The following is a 14284-nucleotide window of genomic DNA, read 5'->3' as shown; positions in this document are numbered from 1 at the left end:
ATGCCCAGACTCAAAAGGTTGTACAGACTGAGAACATGAAAATAACATTCATGAAACGTTATGCTGTGAAACAGTAGATAGTGGTTATCAAAACTGTCAACAGGGTCTCAGAAAAAAAACCAAGCTCTCTGTTTAATGGGACCAAAATTGGCCAGATATTGAAAAACAAAATGGGCAATAGATGGTATGAAGAACAATTTAATACAGAGTTAAATTCAATGATCACAGAAATTCGATATTCACAAATCCTCAAACATCATAATTTATAACTAGCCCACTCGTTCTGTTTGCTTTAGAAATAAAGGAAAAATTTCTAAACCTTTTTTCAAAACAGAATTTGAAAAAAACAAAACTATGACCTTGTACTTTAGTCCAATACTCCATATTATAAACTAAGAAACAGGTATGTGAATTAAAACATTCATTTGATATATGATGCTATATATCAAGGAAAGATAGCTAGAAATATATGTAGGTGTTTGATTAACATCTAACTTAAAGAATGCCAAACAGAGAAGGGTAAACAGAGTTGAGAGCTGTTGGGTTTTAATATTTTACAGCAAGGGGCGCCTGGGTGGCTCAGTTCTTAAGCGTCTGCCCTCAGCTCAGGTCATGATCCCAGGGTCCTGGGATTGAGCCCCAAATCAGGCTCCCTCCCCAGCAAGAAGCCTGCTTCTCCCTCTCCCATTCCCCCTGCTTGTGTTTCCTCTCTCGCTGAGTCTGTCAAATAAATAAATAAAATCTTTAAAAAATAAAATAAAATATTACAACAAAACTCTGAATAACTTGCATAGCATATTTACTTTAGAGTAAGAACATCTGAATTCCAAAAGTTCATCACTGAAATAACAGATCTTCACTAGACAATGAATTCACATTGTTCATGTTGATGGAGTGGTTACTCTCAAGCAGGTATTAAATTGGGCATCATTTGTTCAAATATAAAGAGATGTCAAAATAGAACACATGTAAACAATATGGGCTCCCCAGTCTTCTTTGTATAAAAGTATATCATCATATGTTACTGTGACTAGCAGCCATTCAAAGTCCTTGGTGTACAATTCTGTTTAATATGCTTTTGCTATTCTTGTGTCACTATTAAGTTGTTCAAATCGTTTTCAATGGGCAGAAAAACATCCTTCCTACAGGATCATAGTATCTTCAATTTGAAGAGACATTCCCCCCCCATTAAATCTGTAGGAAAATGGTTTTTGTTTTTTCACTTTTAGTTTAAATGGTCAGGTTTGATTGATTCAGCATGGACTTTGGCCTGTTTTACTGAGACGCTGTACCCTCAAAGCTAGAACAGAGCCTGGCACATAGCATATACATTTGTTGAACGAATGAATGAATGGTTCCTATGATCTATGGCTCATTACCTAAGAATATACTTACACAGAAGGATAAATATATATAAGGAACTTTATACTTTGACTTCTTAATGCTTCTGAACTTGAAATAAAGGAACCCCTGATGTTTACATCACTCGCTGCTTTGTGAAAAGCAATCTTCCATATATGTAAACAAGAGCATGTGCAAGGTATACAGTTATGCTAAGATTTGGTCATTAGCTTGGTGACAACTTGGGTGTTATCAACTACCTCACATATTTCTCTAAATCTTACAGCTCTAAGAGCTAAACTGTAAAATACCACGAAGGCTCAATTAAGCCAAAATGCACATGCTGAGAATTCTCCTTTGTAAATGAATTATTTCTCCACCAAAATCATTTATCAAGGCAAGTCCCATTCAGAATGAACATTCTAAGAAGAACCAGAAAATAACAGGTCGCCCACAAGTTCTGCTTAGGAAGCTGTGATTGTCACTAAATTGCCCCATGAACCTGTTGTCCTTCTCCCCCTCAGAGCAGTGAATTCAGTTTCTATTTAAAGGGACGCTGTCTTTTTTTCTTTTTTTTTTTTTTTCCGAAAGAAAAAGAAAATTTTGAGTTTGGAAAAATATCCCTTTTAAAAGGTTCAATGAAAACTATCTGCTTAGAATGGTCAAAATAATGTTTGCTGAGAAAATGATCATCCGCTCCTTCTGAGTCTGGAGCGGGGCCACAGGGCATGATTAGGGGGTATCGGCTTCAGCCCGCGGTGCCAAGCCTGAGATCCCGCAAGAGAAGTAGAGGGCCAAAGAAGGGGCAACGTGGCCACCTGCCCAGTCCGCCGGGGACCGTGGGGCCACTGTCTGCTCCCAACTTTGTCAGCCTTTCCTCCTAGTGCATATGGTCCACGCGCCTCCCGACTCAGGCCGGCGACTCTCAGGCCAGAGCGGAACTGGGGTCCAGCGGAGGCCCGGCGTTCCCGGGAGCGGCCCTCGGGGCCCCGCGGCGCCGGCCAGGGTTGCGGGAGGGGAGGGGGCTCGCCGCCCCTCCCCCCCCCTCCCCCGGCCCCGGCGGGGCCAGAGAGCGCCCAACGGCGGCTCGGCTGCTTCCTCTGCCAGCGCCTGCCGCGCCCTCCCCGCCCAGCCGGCGGCCCTCGCCACGCCCCGCGCCCCCGGAGCGCACCCCTGCGGGCCGGCCGGAGCCCCCCGGGCTGCGCTCCTCCGGAGAGCCCCCGGCGCGGGCGTGCGGCCTAGTCGGGGTTACATAACGGGGCCGGGCCCCTCCGGAGCCGACCGGGGGCCGCGGGGCCCGCGCGGTCGGAGGCGGGGGCGCCGCAGCTCACCTGCCGTAGATGCCCTCGGTGATCCGATTCCGCTTTAGGGGGCGGCGGAGCTTACTGCAGTCGGCGTTCCGCCGCTTCATCCTCCCGCTGGGGGGCCGGGTGCCCGCGCCGCCTCCGCTGCCGTCTCTCACCTCGGCCGCCGCCGCCGCCGCCGCCGCCGGCCCGCCCCGCGTCGGGCCTGGACTCTACCCCTGGGGCCGGTCACACAGACATGGAGCCAGCACCCGGGGGGAGGGGGTGGGACGGGGAGGGGGGGCTCAGAGCCTCCTCCGCCTTCGGAAACAAAGAAATGACAATTCCGGGGCCCGCCCGCCCCAGCACCAGCCAGCCGCCTGCCCGCCTCCTCGGCTCCGACGGACGGCCCCCGGGGCCAATGGAAGGCGCCGCTACGCCGCTGCCGGCCAATCCAAGGGCCCGCTGAGGCAAAACGGACTCGAGAACCCGCCTCTTTGAAGGACAGAAGAATGCGCCAATCATTATAGTGTCTGTGTGCGTGCCTGAGCCTATCAGAAAAGATTTAAATAGAGGCTTATAAATAGGCCCTATAAATATAACATCCTATATTATGCCTTATTGCGAAGGTACACTGCATGACTATTGAATTGCGTTTCATTGTATGATAATCCATGCTAGAGCATACCGTGCTATATTCAGTGCCCGCTATCACTAGCACCGTATGAAATAAGGAGGCCTGGGTTTGCGGCATGTGCTGTTTCTGCGCTGACATGTGCTCCAGTCAGTCGCGTCATTATGTAAGGGGCTCGCAGCATCCTCCCCCTCCGGGAGCCTCCGGGGTCAGCGCCGGGGGCCCTTCCTGCGGATCCTGGAGCGTTTGCCAGGCCGGCCGCGTCAGCGCGCGACGGGGGTACGAATGACAAAGCAAACCCCCCACACACATAGACACACACACACACCCTGCCAGCTCCCCGCGACGTGGTGACAGGACGGCGGCCAATCGGAGGAGGTGCGAGGCGGGGCTGCTGCGGTCCCGCCCCCTAGAGGTTGCGTCACAGGGGGCGGGGCCGTGAGTGCGCGCGACGTCTCGCTGTGCTGCCGGGTGTGTATGGGGCGGTGCGACCCTCGCTCCACGTCCGCAGGGCGGGCTGCGTGGCTGGCTCCGCTGGCATAGTGCCTGCTGGACACGGCGAGCGTCAGCGTCGGGGACGTGTCTGTGCCGCGCGAGGGGCCCATGCCGCGGGGACTAAGAGCGGCTGCTCCGCGGCGAGTGCCGGGCTTCTCAGATGTTGGGACACCGGCCAGCGACCCCCTCACCCGACCTTCCTGGAGCTCCGATTTTGTGCCTTACATATACTTACTCATTTACTCCTCATTATTCCCTTGCAACGTAGGTATGAAAAAAATCACATTAGAAAATACAGCAAAGATTCTTTTAAAAAGAATGTCATTAAAGAGAACTGGGCAGCTGTCAAAAAGTAGCTGAAGGGAGAAGAAACACTCATGGATCTCATCACCTTATCACGACCACTATCAGCATTCTAAATTTTTTCTTTTTTTCCTATTTGTCCCCATGGGTGATATTCTTTTTCTTATTGCTGCTATTATTACTAAACAGAGTAGTGATCATACTAGATATTCAACTTTGTGTTCTGTTTGTGTGTGTGTGTGTGTGTGTGTGTGTGTAGATCAAAAGAAGTTTATTAAGTGAACATACAGAAAAAGCTCTCAAAAGTGCGAGGGGTCCCAACAGGTTGCCACTGAGGGCCTTTAAGGTCCATCTTTTTGTATTCTGTCCCTTAATGTAAACATTGTCCCATGTTACTATGCATTCTCCCTAAATATTTCTGATGGCTGCTGAATCTCCCATCAAGTGGCTGTACCAACTTAACCACACACCAGCAGTGGGACTGTTAGGTGGTCTTCCAGCACATTTTAAAAACTTCCAGGAAGTAGATGGTATCTGGTTTTGTCCTGAAGTGGGTGGACCTCTTCCTACCCTATAATTACCCCCAAGGAGGAACTTGTAATTTGTATCAAATTCGTCATTTTCATCTGCTGTTCTTTGTTATTTTACTCTGCTCACAAATCTTTAAAGATCTCCCAAACCTGAAAACCATTCTCTTTGTTATGGCATCCAGAGCCGTCACAAGGGAGACCCAGTCTCCTTTTCCAGCAAGCCTTATCTACTCACTGTCCTCAAACCCATTGAAGCTTTATCTTCCCTTCTTCCTGCCTTTGCTCCCACACAGAGCATCTCCCCAGTGCTGCTCCTAAGTCAGTTTCCTGGGTAGGCTTGTTCATCCACCAAGGACAAAAGCTTCTTGGGAGATTGGATCCATATTCTGAAGAGACGCAATTTTGAAAAATCGCAAGAGTACCTGCCTTTTCAGACCAGCTTAGCCACTTACTAGCTTGGGCACGTCACAGAATCTTAGAACCTCTCTTTCCACTTGGGCATGCAATAGGTGACAGCAAACTATTACTATTAATAGTATACTTGTTTTTCATCCCTCACTTCTCTCCAGCATGTTGATAAAGTGGCCCTGCGTGGCCAAGGATAACAAACTCTGTGAGTTCAAACTTCCACCAAGGCTGCCCATCATTGTGAAAGGGTCTGAATGGAACGCTCTGCTTGGAGCAGCAGGAAAAGGCTTCAGCTGCCAAGGTGAATTTGTTCATGGAGGAGGATACAGACAGGACCTAAAAATCAATATGCTGGTGGCTTGAATGCCTTAGGAAGTTTTTATGGTAAGATCCTGGCTCCAGACTCCATGGGACCCTAGATCTGAATAGCCATCAGCTCCAGAACCTCAAGCTTCAGATTACCTGAGCCAGAGACAAACAGCCAACTCAGTAAGGTTATAACAGGGCCATATCCATGGGCTTTTCCACTTCCCCCTTATGTCCCTGTTATCTAGGACAGTGCCATGACACACTGTGAAATGAAAAGGTGAGTAATCCTGGAAAAGATGACAGAGGCGCCGAAGCTCACTGTCTAGCCTACTATCCTGATAAGGACATCCCATGCCATGGGAGAAGCGTGGAGTGACTGGGAGTTACTCTCAAGCATAGGGCTACATGGGAGAAAGAGAGAACAGAGAAAATCTGGAGTTCTGGGTTCCAGTCTTAACTCCCTGGTGTTGAGTTACCTGCATACAGTTGTGCCAAGATCCACTCTGGAGACACTTCAAGCCCTATGTTTAGAAGCAGGTCATATTAGCTCCATTTTGCAGATGAGGAAACTGAGGCTCAGAGAAAATAAAATTCTGAAGTTGGCTTGGTAGAGCAGTTTAGCTCAAGGAACAGCTGAATGAGATCAAGCTGTGATGCTATAGGTTGTATCTGGTGTTGGTCGGGTGATTGGCTTGAGTGGGATGATGAGAATGGTCCTCTTGCCAAGAGCCCACAGGACAACCGCCCTTCTCCATTTTGTTCTCTCTCACTCCTTCTGCCCCAGCCAGACCATCTCTTTTACTGGCCCACCCTAGCCCACACCCCCTTTGGCTCCAATCAAGTGCCAGCCTTTCCCCTCTGAGCCCTCAAATGGCTCTTTGGGATCCTAAGGGCACAGACCTGGGCAGATATGAGGCAGACCTCCCGCCTGCCACAGAGCACCCCCAACTCCCCATACCTCTACTACCAGTCAGGAGCCAGGGGAGGTCAGTGGCCATTTTACAGATGAGTAAGACAGGGAAGGGAAATCATTTGTTCTCATTCAAAAGACCAAGACCCAGTCAAGAATTCAGGGCTTTCCCTCCTCTTCTCCTCGGACGTTTGATGAGCAAGGGATTGAGATTTGCACTTGAGCTTCACCTGAGCTCGGAATGGCTCAGAATAGCCTGGAGAGTGATCATCACACCCTGTATCACAAACAAGAAAACTACATCCCCCCCCCCTTTCAGTAGCTTCAGTTCCCTCAAGCCCACCAGGCAGGGCTGGCCCAGCTGCCTCGAACTTGGCTCCCATGCCTCAGGAGTCACAGAAAAATCCAGACATTAGGATGGCCACCTCTCATACATGTATCTGTGTCCCCTAGAGAGCCCTGTTAATGGAGAATATTCATTGTAGTGTTTAGAATAGGAACAGTTTAGAAATAGCCCAGATAATCCCACAAAGGGGACTAGTCAAACAGGGTCACACATTCTTACCACAAAAGTCCTGTGGCATGGAGAATGGTGACACACAGCACTTACCACGTACAGTCACTGCTCTAAGCACTTTGATCTCATCCTTACAACAACCCCACGAGGTAGGGATGATTACTGATGCCATATTACAGAGGAGAAAACTGGCACAGAGCAAGTCAGTTCTTTGCCTAAGGTCACACAATAAGTGACAGAGCCCAGATTCAAACTCAGAAATTCTGGCATCAGAGCCTGGGTTCTTAGCCACCCTGATAAGCTGTAAAGATTGTCCTGGCTTGGAAATGATTTATGATATACTGTTCATGGAAAAAGCAATTACCCAACAGTATGTGCTGCATAATCCCATTTTTGTAGGGGAGAAAACAAGGTGTAAATTCACATGAATAGTAAAATAAAAATCTGAAAAATATACAAAAAGAAGTAGAACTGGTTTTTGGAGATGTTGAAATCATGGATGCTTTATGTAAACTTTTTGCCATGTCTGCATTTTCAGAGTTTTCTACAGTAAATATGCCAACCCTGTGCAATTATAATAATTACAAATATTTATGGAAGATTTTCTACACATCTGACACTTAACGCACTCTTCCTCATATACTCTTCATGACTGGGGTTCCCTGGGTGGCTCAGCCGGTTGGGCGTCCAGCTCTTGGATTCAGCTCAGATCATGATCTTGTGGGTCATGGGATCAAGCCCCACATTAGGCTCCACACCTGTGAGGAGTCTACTTGAAGACTCTCCCTGTCCACCCCTCCCCCCATCACATGCGCGCACTCTCTCTCAAATAAACAAACCTTTAAAAAAAAATCTTCACAACCACCCTATGAGGTTGACACTGATTTTCTCTACTTTAGAGATGAGGAAGCAGGGCACCTGGGAGGCTCAGTGGGTTAAGCCTCTACCTTCGGCTCAGGTCATGATCCCAGGGTCCTGGGATGGAGGCTGGCATTGGGCTCTCTGCTCAGCGGGGAGCCTGCTTCCTCCTCTCTCTCTCTGCCTGCCTCTCTGCCTACTTGTGATCTCTGTCAAATAAATAAATAAAATCTTTAAAAAAAAAAAAGATGAGGAAACAGAGATATTGATCATCCCACCCAAGTTCACACAGCTAATAATTTGTGGAGTCAGGTTTTGAACGCAAATTGCCTGACTCCGAAGCTCATGTTCAGTGAATGAATGATTGACTGAGCCCCACTTTAACCAGGCAGGCCCAGAGCAGGATCACACACCCTTGGTAGAGGTAATGGAGGACCTCCCTACGTGCTTGCTCACTGCCCATGACCGAGCTTTACAATGCTTGACTCAGATGAGGATGACATGGTGAGTATGATGATGGAGTCCTGTTTTTATAGAAAATGCATGATTATATGTGAATTCCGCAGTCTTTCGGACTTGATTCGTCATACCTGGAGGAGACCTGGTCACTTAGATCAGAAGGCCACAGGCATGCTACCACGTGCCTCCCTTCCTTTCTATAACCCAGCTGCCACTCAGGCTTACTCTTCCCAGGTTTGTGAGAACTCTGTGAGGAAAGTAGAGCAGGTCACCTTACTTGACTCATAAGGAAATTGAGACTGTGAGTGGTTTACTAAATGGAAGGCAGAATTGCAAAGTAGTTGACAGCATAAGCGGTTGGCATAGATGGAAGTGGTTGGGTCCCACCCCTAGCATTTATGAGCTGTGTGACGTTGAGCACTCACATCACCTCTCTGAGCAGCAGCTTCCTCATCTGTAAGACGGGATGACTGTGCCTGTTCTCACAGGCTTGAGGGGAAAAGTAGATGGAATAATGTATGCAAAATGCTTGGTCCAGTGCTTGGCATTCCGAAAATGGCAGTTGTTATTTATTCAACAAATATTTAGGGGAGTCTGGGTGGCTCCATTAGTTAAGCATCTGCCTTAGGCTCAGGTCATGATCTCATGGGTCCTGGGTTCGAGCCCCACCTCAGGCTCTGGCTCATGTGCTTTCTCTCTCTCTCTCTCAAATAAATAAAGAAAATCTTCTTAAACACCAAATATTTATTGATCACCTATTAGGACGGAACACTAGGTGTTGAGATACAACAATCAAAAATCCCTGTTCTGGGGCGGCTGGGTGGCTCAGTGGGTTAAGCCGCTGCCTTTGGCTCACGTCATGATCTCAGGGTCCTAGGATCGAGTCCCGCATCGGGCTCTCTGCTCAGCAGGGAGCCTGCTTTCCTCTCTCTCTCTCTGCCTGCCTCTCTATCTACTTGTGATCCCTCTCTGTCAAATAAATAAATAAAACCTTTAAAAAAAAATCCCTGTTCTTTCAGTGCTTGGCTGGGAGATGGAGAGTGTGGGGGTGGTCCTCTGACAGGAGGAGGAGGCTTTCGGGCAGAGGGAGCAGCAGGTGCACAAAGTGCTTTTCCTAATATTTTGTTATGAAAAGTTTCTAACAGAAGCCAAAGAAGTTGGAAGAATGATACAGTGAAAAGCCATTTACCTCCCACCTAAGATTTGACAATGAACATTTAACTCTATTTGTTTTGTGACATATCTGCCCTCAATCCCCTGTGCTTTCTTGTACCAGGTGAGCTGCCTTGAGGATTTGGAGACAGAATGTCCGGAGCCGGAGTCTGAAAACAGGGACCTTTTGCAAGAGTCGGAGGGGTATTCCCCTTTGGACAAATCTGTTGGGAGAGGCCAACTGAGGGGGACACCTCCCTTTATTAAAGAAAGCCTGTTTGGCAAGGAGCTTGGCCCTCTTGTCAAGCAGTCAGTCCCTGACTGGGGCAGGAGCAGTCTGCATAGGGGTTTCCAGGGGTGTGGAACCAGCTGCCACCCACACTGTGCTGGCCAGAGGATAAACACAACCATCGGGGGGCTCCAGGCACAGGAGCCAGCAGTGGCTGAAAATCTTCATGTTCATCTGGCTGACCTTTGGTGTCCCTGGGCACGTGAGTCCAGCTGCCTGGTTTACAAGGTGCTGGTACAGGACCCAGCCCAGCTAAGGTCATGTTTGTTTATCCCCCACACAGGGGAGCCCTCTCCTTATGGAAACCCAGTTTACGGGAAGTGCTGAGGGCCAGAAATCAGAATCATGGGGTGACCATGAGGGTATGGAGATTTCTATCTCTGATCTCTAGGGGTCAGGCTACCTTCTGTCTATTGCTACTGTTGATGGGGACAGAGGACTGGGAATCCCATGTTCCTAGATGTTGAAGAGGACTTAGAAGTCGTCTGGGCCACAGTTACATGGCTGAACGCCCAGTTGCTCAATCTGGGCTTTGGGTCTGGATTAAATCCCAGTTCTCCTACTTACTTGTCCTGTCACCTTGGACAAAATCACATGACCCTTCTGCACCTTTATAGTGTAAGGCTAATAGGACTCCCCTCCCAGGGTTTAACTGGGTTCATTCATGTGCCTAGAACAGTACCTACCAAGGGTAAGTGCTTGGTGAGTGTTAGCTCTAGGAAACATCTAGAGCAAAAGGAACTGGTGTTGGTCGTTCACAGCCATTTTTCCCCCATGCATGCACTAACATATGGTTTTATTATTGTTATTTTTTACAAAAGTGGGAACATATTGTACACACTGTACCATAACTCGCTTTTCCACCCAATAGTATATTCTCTGTGTCAATTTGTTGAACGTTAAAAGCATTTTCCTCTGGATTTTCCACGTATGTTCAGGACCATGATGTGTGTCCTGTAGCTTATTTGCCAGTCCCCTACTACTGGACATTTAGGTTACTTTCAATTTTTTTTTCCTTCTGCAAATAAAGCCACACTGAGCAAGAAGAGAGTGATGTCAGCTGACTGTATGACCTTGGGTATGACCTTCTGGTGTGAGTTTCTTCATCTAAAAACAGAATGACAAGATTCTTCTGGGTGATTAAAATCTCTTGCACACTGCATATGAATCACTTCCAAGACTTTCCTGACATGTAACCATCAGCTTCTGTTTGCATTCCACTAGGGACAGGGTGCTCACTACCACATGAATAGCCTGTTTCTCTGGACAACCGTAATGGGTCAATGAAGAATCCACCCATGGTGGACCAAAATCTGCCTCCCTGCAATTCCTAGTCTAGTTTTATTACTTGAGGCCCCATAAATTCAGTCTACACTCAAAGGCCAGAAGCTGCAGCCAGTGTAGAAGGTAAGAAAATTTCAATCCTTCCCTTCCTTTCTCCCTCCCTCCCTTTCTTTATGCTTATTATAGATCAGACCATCTGCTAGGCCCCTGGATGGGGGCTACAAAAGTTAGCTGCAGGGTCAGAACTGGATCCCAGGTACCCTAAAGCGCATTTTTTTTTTAAAGATTTTATTTATTTATCAGAGAGAGAGAGAGGGAGAGAGCAAGCACAAGCAGACAGAATGGTAGGCAGAGGCAGAAGGAGAAGCAGGCTCCCTGCTGAGCAAGGAGCCCGATGTGGGACTCGATCCCAGGACGCTGGGATCATGACCTGAGCTGAAGGCAGCTGCTTAACCAACTGAGCCACCCAGGCGTCCCCCTAAAGCGCATTTCAGGGGACTGCCTGCCCCCTGCTTTGGGACAGGGGTCCTGAAGCTGGTGGCCTGCCTCAGATACTATAAGTACATATGCCCCAGGCAGAGTCCTGGGTTGCTTTGTGAAGAGGTGACCAGACTTGGAGACAGCTATAGCCTAGGGCTTGGGCAGGACTCCGCCAGGTTTTTACTAGAGCTGGACCCAAGCCTCCTTTCTTCTTCCCCACCTACCCTTAAAAGATTTACAAACAAGTAGATTTAAATACAGATCCAAATATAAATAATTCCAACCATGTAACTCTACAGAGTTAGCTCCCCAGGAGTTCTGTCTAGATCTTCCTCAGGGCTTAGTGTTTTTGCTTTCACTTCATTCATTCTCATTCAATACATTCTTAGTAAGAGTTCACTGGGTAAGGTTTTAAAAGAGAAATTTTGTCAATCCAAAGCTCCCCCTGAGGTTCCGTTTCCCCATTTGTAAATTAGGAGTGCTGATCCACTCTCCACCTTGTAAGGAGATGGGGAGGTTAAACTAGAGTCAAGAGCAAAGGAGGGTTCTCTTGGGTGGGTGCCCAGTGAATGGACACCCTCTTGGAAACTGCACACCGTGCCTGCCCTAGAGTAGGAACGTAGCAACTGCTTGCTGAATGAACAAATAAGTGAGTGATTCGATGAATGGGGTCGCGTTGGAATAAATGCATTTCTTCCCCTGCCTGTCCTAGTCCCTCTGCTTCTGTGTTAACTCCCTCAACAGGCCAACAAAGCCAGCCTTGCGGCCGGAGATAAGGTTTTTGGCGGGTATCTCCGCTATCGCTCCCTGGAGTGCGGGTGGGGGCAGAGGGGTGATGCCTGGAGCGGGTGCAGGTGCCACACAGACACGGACACAGGATGGGCTCTAAGTACCCACCGTCTATGCGGCGCTGCCTGCCCCTGTGGACCCTAATGCTGGAGGCGGCTCTCGTTGTCATCTTCTTCTTTTTCACCTCCTACGACACTTTGTCACAGGATCCGCCGAAGCAGCTCATGAGGACTTTTCAAGGTGAGTGTCCAGAGGGGAGGTGGTCACAGAGGCGAATAGCAGGAACAGGGGAAGTGAGAAGGTCCGTGGTCCTCCAGGGGCCTACATGTTCCTCTCCACAAAGTCTCCGAATAAATGGGTTCCCACACCTTCTCCTATAGGTTGCACAGAGACCAGCCAACAACTTAGGCTCCCCCTTTAAGGACCAGCGTGGACATCTCTTCCATGAAGCCTTCCTTGATTTGTCAGGGCAGTGAGGGGTCTCCTATTCTGTTTTTCTAGAATTTCCTTTGCCAAATGGTCTTCATTAAGTCTCTGCTTTTCTGTCCCTTCCTCCTCTTTCTCCCGAGCAGCGAGGAATTTCACATTGTTCGGCTTTTAGTTTTTGTTTGCTTTTGTGTGTGTGTGTGTGTGTGTGTGTGTGTGTGTGTCTCTTTGCTCATTTCTGTACCACCCTCCTTTTGGTAGTGTGACTCTGTTGCCCCTCCCCCAGCCCCAGGCTTCTCCTTCTCACTCATTGGCTGGGAAGTCTACATTCTGTTTGCAAATCCAGGGCCATAAGGTATGGCTGAAGAGGAGTGTAGGATGGTTGTGATTTTATATGCAGCTAAAAATGTTCACAGACTGTGATGAGAACAACTGTAAACAAGACATATGTCCCCAGTGGTGTGGCTTTTGCTTTAAAAAAAAAAAAAATCGAGATGAGTTTCAAGCATCTCACTGGGCCAGTCTCTTATCTATGATAATGGATGGGCCTTGTTGAGTGTCCTCCCTGAGACAAAGCTGAAGCCCTCATCTGGTTGAGTGCTCACTTCTTCCTGAGTGACATTAACTGGCTAGTTAGCTGAAAGCAGAGGAAAAGCCTCGCCGGGCTCTCGGCAGCAGTAAGCGGGACAAAAAGATGACCAGGGGAGAGAAGCCTCTGCACTAGCTCAGTAACCGGCCCAGAGAGGGGCCCTTAACGCCTGACGAACAAGGCTTAACCAAACTGAAGTTCATTTCACTTCACTTTCATTCTTTCCAGTCCAATACAATGTAATTCAATGCATGCCATTCATTCATGCATGTATTCATTCAACCCTGTATTACAACCAGTGGGGGATCTAGACATGGGCTAATCAGTTAATATTTATTGAACTCTTACTATGTACTAGGCACAGTTTCAATGCTTTAGATTGAACCCTGACAACAATCCCATGAGGCAGTACGATTATGATATGTTTTTCATATAAGGAAATGAGGCACATGGACGTTGAATAATTTGCACAAAGTCACTCAACTAGGACAGCACAGCAAATTGAAATTTGCACAGCCTGGTTTTAGTTTCCATGCCCTTAACCACTATGCTTCACTGCCCCATTTTCCAGCGAGCTTGAGACACTTTTCCCATAACCACTGGGTGTAGGAGCCAGTATTTCAACTCTGTATGTTGGCACCAGGGTGCACGTTCTTCATCCCCTCTGCTCTGCTGCTAACACAGAAATAAAGTGTCCTCAGGGCACTTGGGTGGCTCAGATGGTTGAGCATCTGCCTACGGCTCAGGTCATGATCTTCAGGTCCTAGTATCGAGCCCTGCTTTGGGCTCCCTGCTCAGCGGGGCGTTTGCTTCTCCCTCTCCCAAATAAATAAAAATCTAAAATCTTAAAAAAGAGAGAAAGAAAGAAAGAAAAAAAGTGTCTTCGGACACTCACTTTACATGGAAGCACAGAGGAGAGCTCATAACCCAGGCAGGGGAGTTGATGGTGTCAGGGAAGGCTTCTAGAAGGAAGGAACTGACCAGCCATGTCTTGGAGGCTTGGTAGGAGTTAACCATGTGAAAATGGATCATCATCCAGAGTGAGAGGACAGCAAGAGTTGGTGTGTGCACTCCTTGGAGTGGACTAGGTTAGGGCTTAATACTGCAACATTGGAGCCCAAAAAAGGCAGTAGGGCATCATGGACCCACTGGGTTGAGTAAGGAGCCTGACCATCTTGCTGCTGAGCTGATAGGAAGCAAGGGTTTGGTGAGTTTGGGTTCAGGTTAT

General features: G+C 48.1%; 2 protein-coding genes across 3 annotated transcripts in view; one reads left to right on the top strand and one right to left on the bottom strand.

The window, feature by feature from the left end:
* The window catches only part of MACO1 (macoilin 1), a 63363-nt gene extending 60163 nt beyond the window's left edge, over positions 1–3200 (bottom strand). The window contains exon 1 of the mRNA XM_082684699.1: positions 2673–3200. Coding sequence (XP_082540825.1) covers positions 2673–2752 — 80 coding nt within the window. The 5' untranslated portion in view covers positions 2753–3200. The remainder of the gene's footprint in view (positions 1–2672) is intronic.
* An 8870-nt stretch (positions 3201–12070) lies between these two features.
* RHCE (Rh blood group CcEe antigens) overlaps positions 12071–14284 on the top strand; it is a 39546-nt gene continuing 37332 nt past the window's right edge. The window contains exon 1 of one of the 2 annotated variants that reach the window (XM_082684706.1): positions 12071–12281. In XM_082684706.1, the coding sequence (XP_082540832.1) occupies positions 12131–12281 (151 nt within the window). In that variant the 5' untranslated portion in view covers positions 12071–12130. The remainder of the gene's footprint in view (positions 12282–14284) is intronic. The other variant, XM_082684705.1, reaches the window with a different exon arrangement.

This window comes from Mustela nivalis, assembly GCF_964662115.1.
Source record: "Mustela nivalis genome assembly, chromosome: 10".
Classification (NCBI taxonomy): Eukaryota; Metazoa; Chordata; class Mammalia; order Carnivora; family Mustelidae; genus Mustela; species Mustela nivalis.
The sequence above is the reverse complement of the archived record's forward strand: the minus strand, read 5'-3'. Positions and strand labels throughout refer to the sequence as shown.